This window comes from Triticum aestivum, chromosome 2A (assembly GCF_018294505.1).
Source record: "Triticum aestivum cultivar Chinese Spring chromosome 2A, IWGSC CS RefSeq v2.1, whole genome shotgun sequence".
Taxonomy (NCBI): Eukaryota; Viridiplantae; Streptophyta; class Magnoliopsida; order Poales; family Poaceae; genus Triticum; species Triticum aestivum.
This window is the reverse complement of record NC_057797.1, coordinates 731,242,242-731,256,965: the sequence shown is the minus strand read 5'-3', so window position 1 is coordinate 731,256,965 and position 14,724 is coordinate 731,242,242. Positions and strand designations below refer to the sequence as shown.

Genomic DNA, 14,724 nt, shown 5'->3' with positions numbered 1-14,724 from the left:
ATGACTACAAGATGACTGATGAGCGCGCTGTTGTACAGCAGGATCATGAGATACAGTCGCTCGCAAAAGAACTTGAGTACTTCAAGTGTGTGTTGCCGGACAAATTTGTTGCCGGGGGCATCATTGCCAAGCTTCCACCTTCGTGGAACAATTTTGCTACTTCCCTGAAACACAAGAGACAGGAGTTTTCCGTTGCGGATCTCATTGGTACTCTTGATGTTGAAGAGAAGGAGAGAGCAAAGGACACACGTGCTCGAGTTGCTGAGGGAGGTTCTAGTGCCCACATGGTACAGAAGAAGAACTTCCAGCCCAACAAGTTCAAAAACAACAAGAACAAAACTCAGGGCAAAGGCAAGTTTGATACAAAGAACAAGCCATCACATTCTACCAACTTCAAGAAGAATTCTCATAAGAAGGGGAAGGGACTTTGCCATGTCTGCGGTGATCCTAATCACTGGGCTCCGAAGTGTCCTAACCGCTTTGAGGAGCGCGAACATGAGAAGAGCGGCAAGTCCGCTAATGTCGTCATCGGTGATACTGATATGAAGGAATCAGGGTACGGTATTTTTCCTACCATCCTTTCAGTATTTCAATCCCCTGATTGGTTAATTGACACCGGTGCCAATGTACATGTTTGTGCTGACGCCTCCATGTTTTCTTCTTACCAGGCCACTAGGACTTCTCTCGTGCTGATGGGGAATGGGTCACATGCCATCGTTCGAGGTGTTGGTACGGTCGATCTGAAGTTTACTTCGGGGAAGACCGTGCGTCTGAAGAACGTTCAGCATGTGTCGTCCATCAATAAAAATCTCGTTAGCGGTTCCCATTTATGTCGAGATGGTTTTAAGTTGGTTTTCGAATCCAATAAAGTTGTAATTTCTAAGTGTGGACAATTTGTTGTAAAAGGCTATGAGTGCGGAGGCTTGTTCCGTCTATCTTTGTCAGATATTTGCACTAAAGTTATTAATAATGTTTGCCACAATAATGAGTCTGATATTTGGCATTCACGACTTTGTCATATTAACTTTGGATGAATGACGCGGCTAGACAATATGAATTTAATTCATAAAATCTCCTGTCAAGGGCTCTAAGTGCCAAGTATGTGTGCAAGCTAAGCAAGCTCGCAAGTCCCATAAGACTGCAGAGGCAAGAGACTTGGCGCCACTAGAGCTTATACATTCTGATCTTTGTGAGATGAATGGCGTGTTGACAAAAGGTGGAAAGAGATACTTCATGACGTTGACTGATGACTCCACTAGATATTGTTATGTGTATCTTCTGAAATCAAAAGATGAGGCTTTGACTTTCTTCAAAAACTATAAAGCTGAGGCAGAGAACCAACTTGATCGAAAAATTAAACGGCTTAGGTCCGATCGTGGTGGAGAGTATTTTTCCAATGAATTTGATCTGTTTTGTGCGGAACATGGTATAATCCATGAGAGGACGCCTCCCTACTCACCCCAGTCAAATGGGGTAGCCAAAAGAAAGAACCGAACTCTAACTGATATGGTTAACACCATGTTAGACACTTCGGGTCTATCCAAGGAATGGTGGGGGGAGGCGCTAATGACTGTGTGTCATGTCCTAAACCGGGTTCCCACAAAGCATAAGACCATGACTCCATTTGAGGAATGGGAAAGGAAAAGGTTGAAACTCTCTTACCTACGTACTTGGGGTTGTTTGACGAAAGTCAATATACCAATTCCCAAGAAGCGCAAGCTTGGACCAAAAACCATGGATTGTGTTATTCTGGGCTATGTTTTTCATAGCATCGGCTATAGATTTTTAATAATAAAATCTGAGGTGCCGACATGCATGTTGGTACGATTATGGAGTCAAATGATGCAACTTTCTTTGAGGACATATTTCCTATGAAGGATATGTCGAGTTCATCAAATCAGGAGATACCTACTCCATCTAGTGAGGAATTCACTGTAATTCCTGAACCCACCATTGCGATGGAACACGTTGAGAATCCTGTTGAGGTGACAATGGAACTCCTGTGAGGAGTAAGAGACAGAGGACTGCAAAGTCCTTTGGTGATGATTTCATTGTGTACCTCGTGGATGACACACCCAGGACTATTTCAGAAGCCTATGCATCTCCTGATGCTGACTACTGGAAGGAAGCTGTACGTAGCGAGATGGATTCCATCTTAGCTAACGGTACCTAGGAGATCACTGACCGTCCTTATGGGTGCAAACCTGTAGGATGTAAGTGGGTGTTCAAGAAGAAGCTTAGACCTGATGGTACGATTGAAAAGTACAAGGCACGACTTGTGGCCAAGGGTTATACCCAGAAAGAAGGTGAAGACTTCTTTGATACTTACTCACCCGTGGCTAGACTGACCACAATTCAGGTGCTACTATCACTGGATGCCTCACATGGTCTTCTCGTTCATCAAATGGACGTTAAGACAGCTTTCCTCAATGGAGAGTTGAAGGAGGAAATTTACATGGATCAGCCAGATGGTTTTGTAGTACCTGGTCAGGAAGGAAAGGTGTGCAAGTTATTAAAGTCTTTATATGGCCTTAAACAAGCTCCTAAGGAGTGGCATGAGAAGTTCAAAAGAACATTAACTGCCGCCGGCTTTGTAGTAAACGATGGTGACAAGTGTGTGTACTATCGCTATGGTGGGGGCGAAGGAGTTATTCTTTGTCTGTATGTCGACGACATATTGATATTTGGAACCAAACTTGATTTAATCAAGGAGGTTAAGGATTTCTTATCTCGCTGTTTTGAGATAAAGGATCTAGGAGTAGCTGATGTTATCTTAAACATCAAGCTGTTGAGAGATGAGAATGGTGGGATCACACTGCTTCAGTCTCACTATGTGGAAAAGGTCTTGAGTCGTTTTGGGTATAGCGACTGCACACCTTCTCCAACTCCATATGATGCTAGTGTGTTGCTTCGAAAGAATCGACAGATTGCTAGAGATCAACTGAGGTATTCTCAGATTATTGGTTCGCTTATGTATTTGGCGAGTGCCACGAGGCCTGACATCTCTTTTGCTGTGAGCAAGCTGAGTCGGTTTGTGTCAAAACCGGGAGATGATCATTGGCATGCGCTTGAGAGAGTTATGCGCTATTTGAAAGGCACCGCGAGCTATGGGATTCACTACACCGGGTATCCAAGGGTACTGGAGGGTCATAGTGACTCAAACTGGATTTCTGATGCTGATGAGATAAAGGCCACAAGTGGTTATGTTTTTACACTTGGTGGTGGCGCTGTTTCCTGGAAGTCTTGCAAGCAGACCATCTTAACGAGGTCAACTATGGAAGAAAAACTCACAGCATTGGACACTGCCACTGTTGAAGCAGAGTGGCTTCGTGAACTCTTGATGGACTTACCTATGGTTGAAAAACCAATACCCCCTATCCTGATGAACTGTGATAATCAAACTGTGATCGTCAAGATAAACAGTTCGAAGGACAATATGAAGTCCTCAAGACATGTGAAGAGAAGACTAAAATCTGTCAGAAAATTGAGGAACTCCGGAGTTATTACGTTGGATTATATCCAGACGTCGAAAAACTTGGCAGATCCCTTCACAAGGGTCTATCACGTAATGTGATAGATAATGCATCGATGGAGATGGGTTTGAGACCCACCGCATGAGTTGTCCATAGTGGTAACCCACTCTATGTGATCGGAGATCCCGTGAAGTAGAAGTGGGAGACAAGTTGTTGGTCAGCTGGGAGGAGAGTATCCCTATATTAACTATCCCACTCCGTGAAGATGCAATACTCTCCTGATCTGCATGGCAGGTTGATACTTATCTTAATGTGTTCCAAGTGACTTATTCGGGTAAGCAGAGATGTTGTCCTGCAGAACATCTTCTGAGGAACACACCTATATGAATTTGACTGTTAACGTCGCAGTCTGTGAGAATTGGGTGTCCTCTAATAAATTTATGAAAAGGCCCTGGAGTATGACGTATACGCTCCACCCGTAGAAAAGCCTTGCGGCAGCCAAGTGTCGGTCAAGAATTTGTGTGAAACTAGTCTCGCAAAAAATTTGTAGTTCAAGGCATAGTCCACTATTCAAGTTATGATCTAGTGTAACATAAATCTCTAAGTGGAAGTTCAACTTCACAGTCTCCACTAAACACCGGTATATAAACAATATTTTGGAACTAAATGATGAGATGTGCCAATGAGACTTTGTGGGGAATTGTTGGAATTTTGCTAGTAGGCCTTTGGCCCAAAGCCCAACTAAAATTCTGAAATTCTCTTGGCTCATTCATGGACACATGTGAGTGGACTGAGTGAGGCTAAAGTTTAGTCCCACCCCGGAAGTTGAGAGAGAGTTGCACCTCTTTATAGGGTGAGCTCTTCTACCACTTGTATGAGCATGAGAAGAGAAGACCTACACGCGCGCTCCTCCTCCTCGCTCGCCTCGTCACGACGCGCCGCGCCGCGCCGCGCCGCGCCGCGGGTTGCGGGATTGAGCCGAGCCGAGGACAGAGCTATGCACGTTGTCTATATTTTTGCTGTTCAGGAAAATTAATGAGTCATTAATTAATAATTAACGGACGCGTTAATTACTGAACCGTTTCCCACGACCTACCCGGCCTGCACTATATAGTCAGGCAGACGTCTACCCTAGCCGCCGCCACTTCGTATGGTTTCTCACCACCGTTCCAGATCATTGCGTCGCCAAGCAAGTCTTCTCCATCCCTCCTTTCGGCGTGAGGGACAGCAGGCCTCCGGAACCCCGCCTCTCGTGATCCTGTACGGGAGAGGGGCGATCAGGTTTTGGGGAGCGCACTCGCGCGACTGCTGACAGCGACGACTCGCGCGACTGCTGGCAGCGACGACTTCGCGAACGACGACTTCTTCCCCGACCTCGGCAACCTCGTCCTCGACGACATGGGTGACAACGTCAACGCCAGCGGTGTTGCTCCCGCTGCACCGTATGTGATTCTATCCTTCCTGTTCGAGATCGTGGTAGAATTCATGTTTCTAGTATGTGCCTTAGATGTGATCTGTTCATCTGCTATGCTAGTTCACATGATTAGTTTAATATCTGTTGCTGTAGTCATGATTTATCTTCTGTTTATTCGGATTAAATCTCGTAGTAATTTGCTCATATTTCCAACAACGAATAGGGTGTGCGTGTGGCATTTATAGAGATGAATGTATGCGTGTATGTATGAGCGCTTGCGATTTGTACGTGTTAAAAAAAAGACGGTGATGAAGCCACCGTGTAGAAACACCTTGGTAAAAATTGAATAAGCAAAAATCCAATGCCTCGAAAACCCAGTGTGTGCTCCATATCTGACGAAGTTGCGTTTAGAAACATGAAGCGTTCACCGAGTATATATAAACCACGCACGTCGCCATCGCGCTAAACAACAATCGGAGTCCGGATGCCATCACCATCTATAATCACTGCAAATCTCGCACGCCACCTGCCCATTTCTATACTCAGCCCCCACCCACAGCAGTAGTGCTCTGCGGTCGTGCAGCTGCAGCCGGCCATGGCATCCTCCGCCGGCGACCCGCTGCTCCCGGCCGAGCCGCCGCACCGCCGGCGGTTCCTCCCGCCGTCCATCCGGCTCAAGACGTCCGTCTGGTCGGAGCTGGGCGGCGCGGTGGGCGACCTGGGCACCTACATCCCCATCGTGCTGGCGCTGTCGCTGGCCTCCCACCTCGACCTGGGCACCACGCTCATCTTCACCGCGCTCTACAACTTCGCCAGTGGCGTGCTCTTCGGGATCCCCATGCCCGTGCAGCCCATGAAGTCCATCGCCGCCGTCGCGCTCTCCTCGGCGCACCTCACCGTCCCGCAGATCATGGGCGCCGGCATCGCCGTCGCCGCCATCCTCCTCTTCCTCGGCGCCACGGGGCTCATGACCTGCCTCTACCGCGTGCTCCCGCTCCCCGTCGTCCGCGGCGTGCAGCTCTCCCAGGGCCTCTCCTTCGCCTTCACCGCCGTCAAGTACATCCGCTACGACCAGGACTTCTCCCGCTCCTCCTCCGCCTCCACCTCCGCGGAGCGCCCCCTGCTCGGCCTCGACGGGCTGCTGCTCGCGCTCGCCGCGCTGCTCTTCATCCTGCTCACCACCGGCGCCGGGGACGACGACGATTCAGCCATCAACGCAGCCGACGGCCGCGCCGCCACGCGCCGTCGCTCCTGCGGCCGCGTCCCGGCGGCGCTGATCGTGTTCGCGGTCGGGCTGGTGCTCTGCTTCGTGCGTGACCCCTCCATCTTCCGCGGCCTCCGCTTCGGGCCGGCGCCGCTGGGGCTGGTGAAGATAACATGGGACGACTTCAAGATCGGGTTCTGGCAGGCGGCCGTGCCGCAGCTCCCGCTGTCGGTGCTCAACTCGGTGATCGCCGTGTGCAAGCTGTCGTCGGACCTGTTCCCGGAGCAGGCGGAGCTGTCGCCGGCGAGGGTGTCCGTCAGCGTGGGGCTGATGAACCTGGTGGGGTGCTGGTTCGGCGCCATGCCGTGCTGCCACGGCGCGGGCGGGCTGGCGGGGCAGTACCGGTTCGGCGGCCGGAGCGGCGCGTCCGTGGTGTTCCTGGCCATGGGCAAGCTGGCGCTGGGGCTGGTGTTCGGCAACTCGTTCGTGACGATCCTGGGGGAGTTCCCCATCGGCATCCTGGGGGTGATGCTGCTCTTCTCGGGCGTGGAGCTGGCCATGGCGTCGCGCGACATGGGGAGCAAGGAGGAGTCGTTCGTGATGCTGGTCTGCGCCGGCGTGTCGCTCACCGGCTCCAGCGCCGCGCTGGGGTTCATCGCGGGCGTCGTGCTGCACCTGCTGCTGCGCCTCAGGGAGGTGGATTGCGGGGAGCTCGTCGGCCGGCTGAGGGCCAGGCGGTATCCCTGGTTGCTGTAAATTACTGAATTGAATGCTTCCTGCGTTGCATCCCGGTATAGGGATTATCCATTTGTATCTATATCTGTAGGAAAGAAGATCACATCTGTAGTGATTTCTACTCCCTCCGTCCGAAAATACTTGTCCGGGGAATGGAAATATTTTTACGACAAGTATTTCCGGACGGAGGGAGTATCAGGCAAATACCCTGCTGGCTGCTGTGGTAGGAAAATTTGACTGCATAAACAGGTGACTGTCCTGATGACTACTTTGGTAGAACAATGTTTCGAATGCTGCAGAGCAGAGGCTACTCCAAACAGTGGTCATGCTCACAGACACATGGTCCATCTCTAACGGAATAAGAATAGATGGTGCTGAAGTATCAGTGATGAGGCAGTTGGACATGCCTGGGCTTGTATGTGTCCTGATACTGAAGTAGCATTCACTCAGCAGGTTGCACATCAGCATCATTCATCTACCATCCCAACTACTGACCCACCCGGTAATTCAGTTCAAAACGTAATTCAGTAGAAATATTCACAACATCATGCTGCAACCAATCTGCCTTCCCTTCGTCCATTTGAGGCCAACACAACGGGCATGTCTGGCACATTGCCTCAAATACACTTTTCCTGATTTACAGTGTGTTTTCTATTTCGTCCACAGTAAACCAAGGTAGAAAAAATATAATAGGATTCTTTAGTTTCTGCAAATCAATGCTAAATAAATTCCAGCATGTCCATCCATAGGATAATACAAATTACATGTGGAGGCCTGCAACACACTTTCCCGACCTAATTATGATTCAGGGATAGGCGATGAGCATATATAACAATACAAAATTACATCGCAGCATGTCCCAACGAAACTCGGCCAGTCTCCTCTCCTTGCATACTAGTACTAAATGTCCTCAAGAGAAAATACAAGTAATAAAATAGTTAAAGGGACGCTAGAGCTACAAATTATGAAGTCCCCTGCTTGTACAAAACATTACATATCCTAATATTGGCAAACCGGACATATCTTCCGCTGGGCACGTGCATCATCCTTCGAACAACATCCATCACGTGAGTCCTCGAGTCGTCTCCTCTGTTGGAGGCTAGATCCAGCATCTTGTTTCGTGGGCGTGCAAATGTTGTTTCCTCATCGGAAGGGCAAAGGGCAAGCATCCCTAGTGGAAACAAACAAAACCACCTAGCTTCTTCTACCTCCTCTTGACCGGAGTTCTAGATCTGGACCGCTTCTTCCTGCAATGGTTAGAAATAGTTTAACAAATGGAGTGTGATTACGGTGCAGGTGCTGTAGCACACACAGAGCTCCAGATTAACATGGGTCCGCATTCCTGAAAAGGTCTAGGATGAAGCACGGCTGGAATGCCGACCCTGCCATTGCACTCCACGACAAAATACAATTCAGAAAGTTATGGACTTGATAACCTCATAGGGGCTTGAATGCTTGTTCTAATTTCTCAAGTTACAATTCAAAGAAGTTCCAGGTGAAATTATTTTCAAAATTCTTAAGTTGACACAACACCAGACACTATGGCAAACTATGCAAATTTACGATCTAATAAAGGTATCTTACAAAATCCAAAACACAATTTTTTCATGACACCTAAAGGTTCACCCTTTTTATCCTGAAAATCCTTGATATCTCCTCTTTTTTGGCCCTGTTGTACTAACCCATTTCCCAGAAATCAGCTACATCAAGTTTTGAATATATAACAACTTGAATCTATAAATTGCTGAAAATTCACACCAAAATATCACCTGGCAATGTAATGAAAAATAAAGAACCAATTAAGCGCTTACCTTTCAGCAGATGAATAAGGTGAATGCCTGCGGTGAGAATGCTTGCTATGTGGAGACCGCGAAACTCGTCTAGAGATGAAACATAATACTAAATGGGTAAGTAAGGATAAGCGATATATGAACCTGATGTTGCTTCACTCAGAGGTGTCCTGCTCAGTGCTTATTCATATCATATCAAATTGACAAATAATAGAAGTAAAACAGTTCCAACATTATCCAGCTTTGAGGCACTCTTGCAGAGAGAATTATTATGAAGAGATGTAGTGCAACACAGTTCTACTAAACATAACATTAAAATCCCACTGATGTTTCAGAGCCACCTTATCATAAATGCCCTACCCCTTCATGGTGAGAAATGAGATTGATGTCTATAGCATGATTCTGAGCATTCATGATCAGCAAAACTATCAATGTCAAACTTACATAGTTATGTGAACATGTTGGAGCTAACTAGCAAAAATTTCCCACTGTTAACATATATTACATAGAAGGGAGGAATATTGTTGATATACCTGCTTCTAGATTTTGGAGGTGAGGGAGACATGCTGTTTTTACGAGAATGACTCTTTCTGCAGTAGAAAATGGAGTATGGAGTAATCAGTACACAAGAGAAAGGGCAACTCATAAACTGAGACATGCTAAACATCAAAATGTAAGAATAACACTACCTCCTTTTTGCATTATCAGAAGGCTCGTCGCTTGAAACACTCCCTCGAACACGTGAAGAACTCTCATTCCTAGCACGGCTTCTCCCACTTGGTGACCGTGACCGTGACCTTCTGCTGCTGTGGCTAGCTGAGCTCTTAGTAATTTGCCTTGATCTATCGTCATTCCCATCTTTTCCTATGTCTCTTCTATCAGCAGAATCCCTCTTTCTCTCTCTTGCATCCTTTGGAAGGTCCTTTCGATCTCTTTTGGCATCATCCCATCTATCCAATCCATGTTTTGCATACCTGCCAGAACCCTTTTCCTCTTTGTAGGTGCCTTTTTTATCAATATTTTCAGGCATGCTATGCTTGTCACCATCTCTAAACTTGTCAGTTCTAGAAGGCTCAGAGTCTTTTCCATTGACAACCTTCGCCTCTTTAAGATCTTTCTCATGACCGTTCCTTTCAAAATGCCTGTGAGTGCTCTCCGCATTATTATTATTATTACTTTCAGTATGATGGCCGGAAGAGGTTTTTCCATTTTGGAAATCCACCTCTGCATGTCCATGTACCTTCTCATTCGTTTTATGAATCACACCAATTGGCTGAATAGAAGTTTTGGCTTCTCCATTCTGTGTGTCATGAATACTTGGCTCTCGTTCAGATTCTGCAGTTGGCCAACTCTGAGATCTTCTGTCACTGGATTTATGATCATCTCCAGATGGAACACTTTGGACTGAAGCAATACTTCTGTTACTATTATTGTGCAGTTCGCCATCAACGTTCTCACCTACATGGTGATTATGTATCGAAGTTAACAATAAGCTCTTCCTTCTTTAGAAAATAAATTCACGGAAACCATGTCTGCTTTGTGTTTTTCAAGAACTTACTTTCTTTAGGATGAGCTGCACCAACTTTAATTTCAGATGATAAATTTGAAATTAAATCCTTACCATCACCGTCACCCTCATCATCCTCGTCATCTGAATCATAACTAGCAAGACCAAGAAGAGCACCTTTAGGAGAACTTAGCCCATTACCATCAGAATGACCAGTAGAGCTAACATTGTTTGGCTTAGCAGGGACTACAACTTTAGCTGTGGTCTTGACTTTTGCTTCTCCCAGACCAAGGTCCTTTGAGCTAGAGACGCCAGTGGTCTCATTTGCTGCAACACAGAGGCGATAATCAGCAACGTCCTATTTACATTAAGTTTTAAGTATAATTCACTCACTTTCAGCTGATGAATCATCTTCATTCATAACTTTGGTTGCGATCTCGTTAAAAAGATCATCAGTAACCTTGAAATTAAAAAAGGACAAAAGTAAGAAATGCAGTCTTGCTGTATTTCTTAGGACAGAAGTACATGCTCTGCTAAACCTAGCTAAATAAGTAAATAACTTCCATGCAATGAACAAACCTTTAGAAGAACTTCTGTCAACACGCGTTTAATTTCCTTGTTGATTGCTGCCGTCCGTGCCGCTTCAACTTCATCCTGCAAACAATTCAAGTCCAGTACATCGATTTGAAATGAGGGCCATGTTAATATCCAAGTTGAATATGAACAGGAACAAAAAGGATCAATTTTTCAGTAACTAGCATCCGATGTTTCCACCGGATCCAAAAGAAGCGAACATGCGCACAGATGAAAAAAGGCGCTGCTCCAGAAAACTGATTATACGAACTTAGGGGATTTGCCAATACCGTATGACAAGCAACCTCAAGTGTTTTACTGACAAATCAAATCTGGAAAAGATTGACACATAGCCGTGCCATTTCTTTCACCATTATGAAATCACTGTTCTTCAGAAATTACCATATAAAACATTAAAAAAACTATATAAGAAAGTAAGTAAATTATTTAGTTTCTCAAAGCCGCTGATTTAATTAGTTCACTTTGATTTATAAAAGTTGTCCAAAAATCATTATGCATTTAAAGTCCTCCACAATACTATTTAGCTTTAAACCCATTAACTTGGACATGGTACTACTCGTACTGAAATAAATCATTAGGGACAGACTTTTGCATGCAAGTGAATCACATTAGGGCAGTTTAATAGCATAATATGTACTGCACTAATGATTAAAAATAAAGAAGAGCACCTCATCAGCTTCATCAGCTATGATTGATTTTGCTGAACTAATGCTTCTACTATCAATTTGGTCAGCTCTTTTTGGTGGTTCCACAGCATCTTCAGAATCCATGGAATCATAATTTATCGAATGCTGCACTGAAGCACTGACTGGAGTGGATTTTTTCTTTAGAAGCTCTTCTCGAAGCCAGTTCGGTACTGGAGGCTGGTACATAATCGAGCACAAGAATCAGTTAAAAGTTAAACGGCTATGGTGATAAGCAAGTGAAATGAATGGAACCACAAAACCTACTTTCTTTGACCGTTCTGCAACATTGAAAAGAGTGTTTGCATCTGTAGGGAATGCTTCAGTTACACTACCAACACCAAATGCTGCAGGTGGAATATAGTTCGAACCAGAGAGAGCTCCAAAGAGTGGTCCAGCATGCAAAGAAGGATCCATCTGTAACAGAATAAAAATAAGCACAACTGTATCAATGACGCAAGAAATTATAACAGAGTACTAAACCTGTGATGCTTGTGGTGGTACTGCAGCTGGATGAAAATAGCCAACTGTAGCAGATGGGCCCCATGATTGAGTTGATGTTGGAACTGTGCCATGTTCAGACACTGCTGTTGGAGCACTAGATCTGATATTTATCGTCTCATGTACTGCCATATCAGGAGCTTTTCTGTCATTGAACTCCAATGGTTGGTCACTGGGATCAGCCATCATCCTATAAGACTGTACACCATGCCCAGGCACACCAGGAGTCCCACGAGGAAATCCGTCTTGAACTGACGAGGCACTCAGAGATGGCTGAGCTTGTGGGCTTGGATATTGAATAGTAGCACTCCCATTACCTGTTATTACATGGCATAGTCAAAATCTACCAGTATCAAACCCTGAGCAGAATACATATCAGCATCAACCATATATATAGTTATATACAGTGACCCATCTAGTAATTAAGGAAGAAAAACATGAGTGTTTGCAAAAGACACAAATATTCCACCCCTTCAAAGTGAAAAGTACAATGGATCAACTACATGCCACAGGAATTAAGAACAACTTGGAAAAGCTACTCCCTCCGATCCATATTACTTGTCGCTCAAACGGATGTATCTAGCACTAAAATACGTCTAGATACATTCATTTGAGCAAAAAGTAATATGGATCGGAGGGAGCACATACATTCTACCATTTGTACTGTAATTTTGGTAACACCAAAAACGTGATGGAATCAGAGTCATTGGTAAAGAAAATCACAAGCATCATAGTGCATGCAACCAATAATTTGGATCGGCATCTGCCTTTTTCTGCTCCATTTGAGGCCAACACAATAGTGAAATCGCATGAATTGCCTCAAAATATAACAGGGATGATGTAGCTACAATATCAGAAGATAGATGAAGTGATATGCCCCCTCTGTTCTAAAATATGTGATGCTTTAGACTTTTCAGTCTTTCTGCAATTGAACGGAATACATATGCAGCAGGATACACCTAATTCTGACTCAGGCCACACAAGCAAACTAAATTGCCAAGCAAGGCATACCTTGAGCAGAAGAATAATTATAAGGTACCTCCTGCTCATAGGTGGATGGAAATGGACCAAAATTCTTCGGTGGTGGCACCATTGGACCTCTATCTGCAATATCATCTTCAGATCTGTTCTGAAACTTACATATCCATATGTAACATATAATGAGCAAGAGTAACAAGACATGTTACCGTGCAAATAGTTTGTTTCCCTCTGTTGACCTGACATTTGAAACATCAACTGATCGCTACTTGATTGTGGAATTGGTGGGTGTAAAGGTTCTGTCGGCAGACCAGCTGGTTGCTGATACTGATCATTGTGGCCATAATGGTGAACCTCTGTTCTACTTGGAATGGTGTGCTGCTGAATCTGGTGATTCTCTGTAACAGATTTAGCAGAAGCCCATTCCTTTGCCTTTGTGGCCCAATCGTCCTCATTGGCAAGCCCTTCGAGTTTATTTGTTTTAGGAAATTATATCGTCAAACAAGCTAGCCATTTATCATTAGAAGTGATTTTTCTGCTCCAAGGAGCCTTTTTTAAGTTGGATGCTGAACTAAATTCCATTATAAGTCGTTTAACTAACAAAGTAACTAGGCAATGCATTTGTTACATCACAACACAACTTGGGAAGTACTGATTGTGTACAGAAGTACGAATCAAAGATCAGAAGCAAGGTCTACGTAGGAAGGGACATGCATTAATAGTAACAGTCAAAAGAAAAACAGTGTAAGCACCTATCAACCAACCCAAATAACAGTGACGCACAGGATAAATAATTGAATAAATGTAGTCTGAAACTTGAGTTGCATGCACAGTTCATAGTTATGTGACAAACATCCGTATTCATAGCGTTTTAAAAAAAAATTGACACAACTATTGTATTACAATACCCACATATCATAACGATGCTCCAAATCAGTATCAACACAAGCTATGAAGTCTAGTTTGGATTACCTCGCTGTTTTCTTTGCCAGTAAAATTATACATATAATAACATAGGCTTGGATGGTATTGACAAACCTGGGTATCCATGATTTTGAGGCCATGAATGATACGCCCATGCCTGCAAAATAAGAAATGTCTAATTGTCAAGTCACAAAACTTCATTTCCAATGGAAGAACATAACAAATAAGCAACTTAAACAAGAAGCCATAGGTAAAACTGTGTCACTATGGCTTAAAACTTGAAACAAACAAAAACATGCCGCCATTTGGCAGAACATTTGATACCACTGAAGAAACCTCACTCAAAACCAGGATAAGTAAATCATAAAACTGCTGCCCAGTTGTACAGAGCGGAGGAGACAAAATGTTTAGCTATTTCACGAAGCCATGAGTGATTTCCGGAGAAAAATTACAGAATAAAGTCCACAAGTTACACCGGTAGTGAAAGCTTTTGCCAAAACAGTTCCTCGCCAATCGTCCATCAGCAAGACAGCAACCAAGCTACAGATTGCACAATGTCACAAAACCACCCCCATTATATAACCCATCCTCATTCCACCATGATACCAACATCATACTACACCAAGCACAAGCCGCAGTAAATAGAGTGGAATCACAGAACCAATATAAGCATATAACATTGCTTCCCCTAAACCCTAGGACCAACAACGGGCCTACGCTCCGAATCCTAACACAAAATCAGCTACAGATGCTCCTTCCTAACAGTATACCGATCACCAATCTTCTGTCACAGAGACGAAACCAGGTGACGCCGACATACCTGTCCCGGCGGCGGAGGTGGGTAGCTCTGCGGCGGGGGCTGGGCCGCAGCGTGGTGGGGAGGCCAGGGGTTCCCGGGCGCGGGGGGCGGGGGCTGCATCT

The 14,724-nt window shown here is 45.1% G+C and overlaps 2 protein-coding genes across 2 annotated transcripts in view; one reads left to right on the top strand and one right to left on the bottom strand.

Moving 5' to 3' along the window:
• The first annotated feature begins 5,392 nt into the window (after positions 1 to 5,392).
• On the top strand, positions 5,393 to 7,145 carry LOC123190656 (molybdate transporter 2-like). Its single transcript, XM_044603335.1, has one exon. It carries the CDS (start codon positions 5,483 to 5,485, stop codon positions 6,845 to 6,847), a length of 1,365 nt encoding a protein of 454 aa, XP_044459270.1. The 5' UTR covers positions 5,393 to 5,482; the 3' UTR covers positions 6,848 to 7,145.
• A 482-nt stretch (positions 7,146 to 7,627) lies between these two features.
• The window catches only part of LOC123190655 (uncharacterized), a gene marked incomplete in the record, with an annotated part of 7,819 nt that continues 722 nt past the window's right edge, over positions 7,628 to 14,724 (bottom strand). Inside the window, 14 exon segments of the mRNA XM_044603334.1 lie at positions 7,628 to 8,073; positions 8,638 to 8,706; positions 9,150 to 9,206; positions 9,306 to 10,074; positions 10,175 to 10,450; positions 10,517 to 10,583; positions 10,703 to 10,777; positions 11,386 to 11,580; positions 11,668 to 11,817; positions 11,884 to 12,218; positions 12,913 to 13,005; positions 13,089 to 13,343; positions 13,918 to 13,960; positions 14,624 to 14,724. Of these exon segments, the coding sequence (XP_044459269.1) occupies positions 8,031 to 8,073; positions 8,638 to 8,706; positions 9,150 to 9,206; positions 9,306 to 10,074; positions 10,175 to 10,450; positions 10,517 to 10,583; positions 10,703 to 10,777; positions 11,386 to 11,580; positions 11,668 to 11,817; positions 11,884 to 12,218; positions 12,913 to 13,005; positions 13,089 to 13,343; positions 13,918 to 13,960; positions 14,624 to 14,724 (2,528 nt within the window).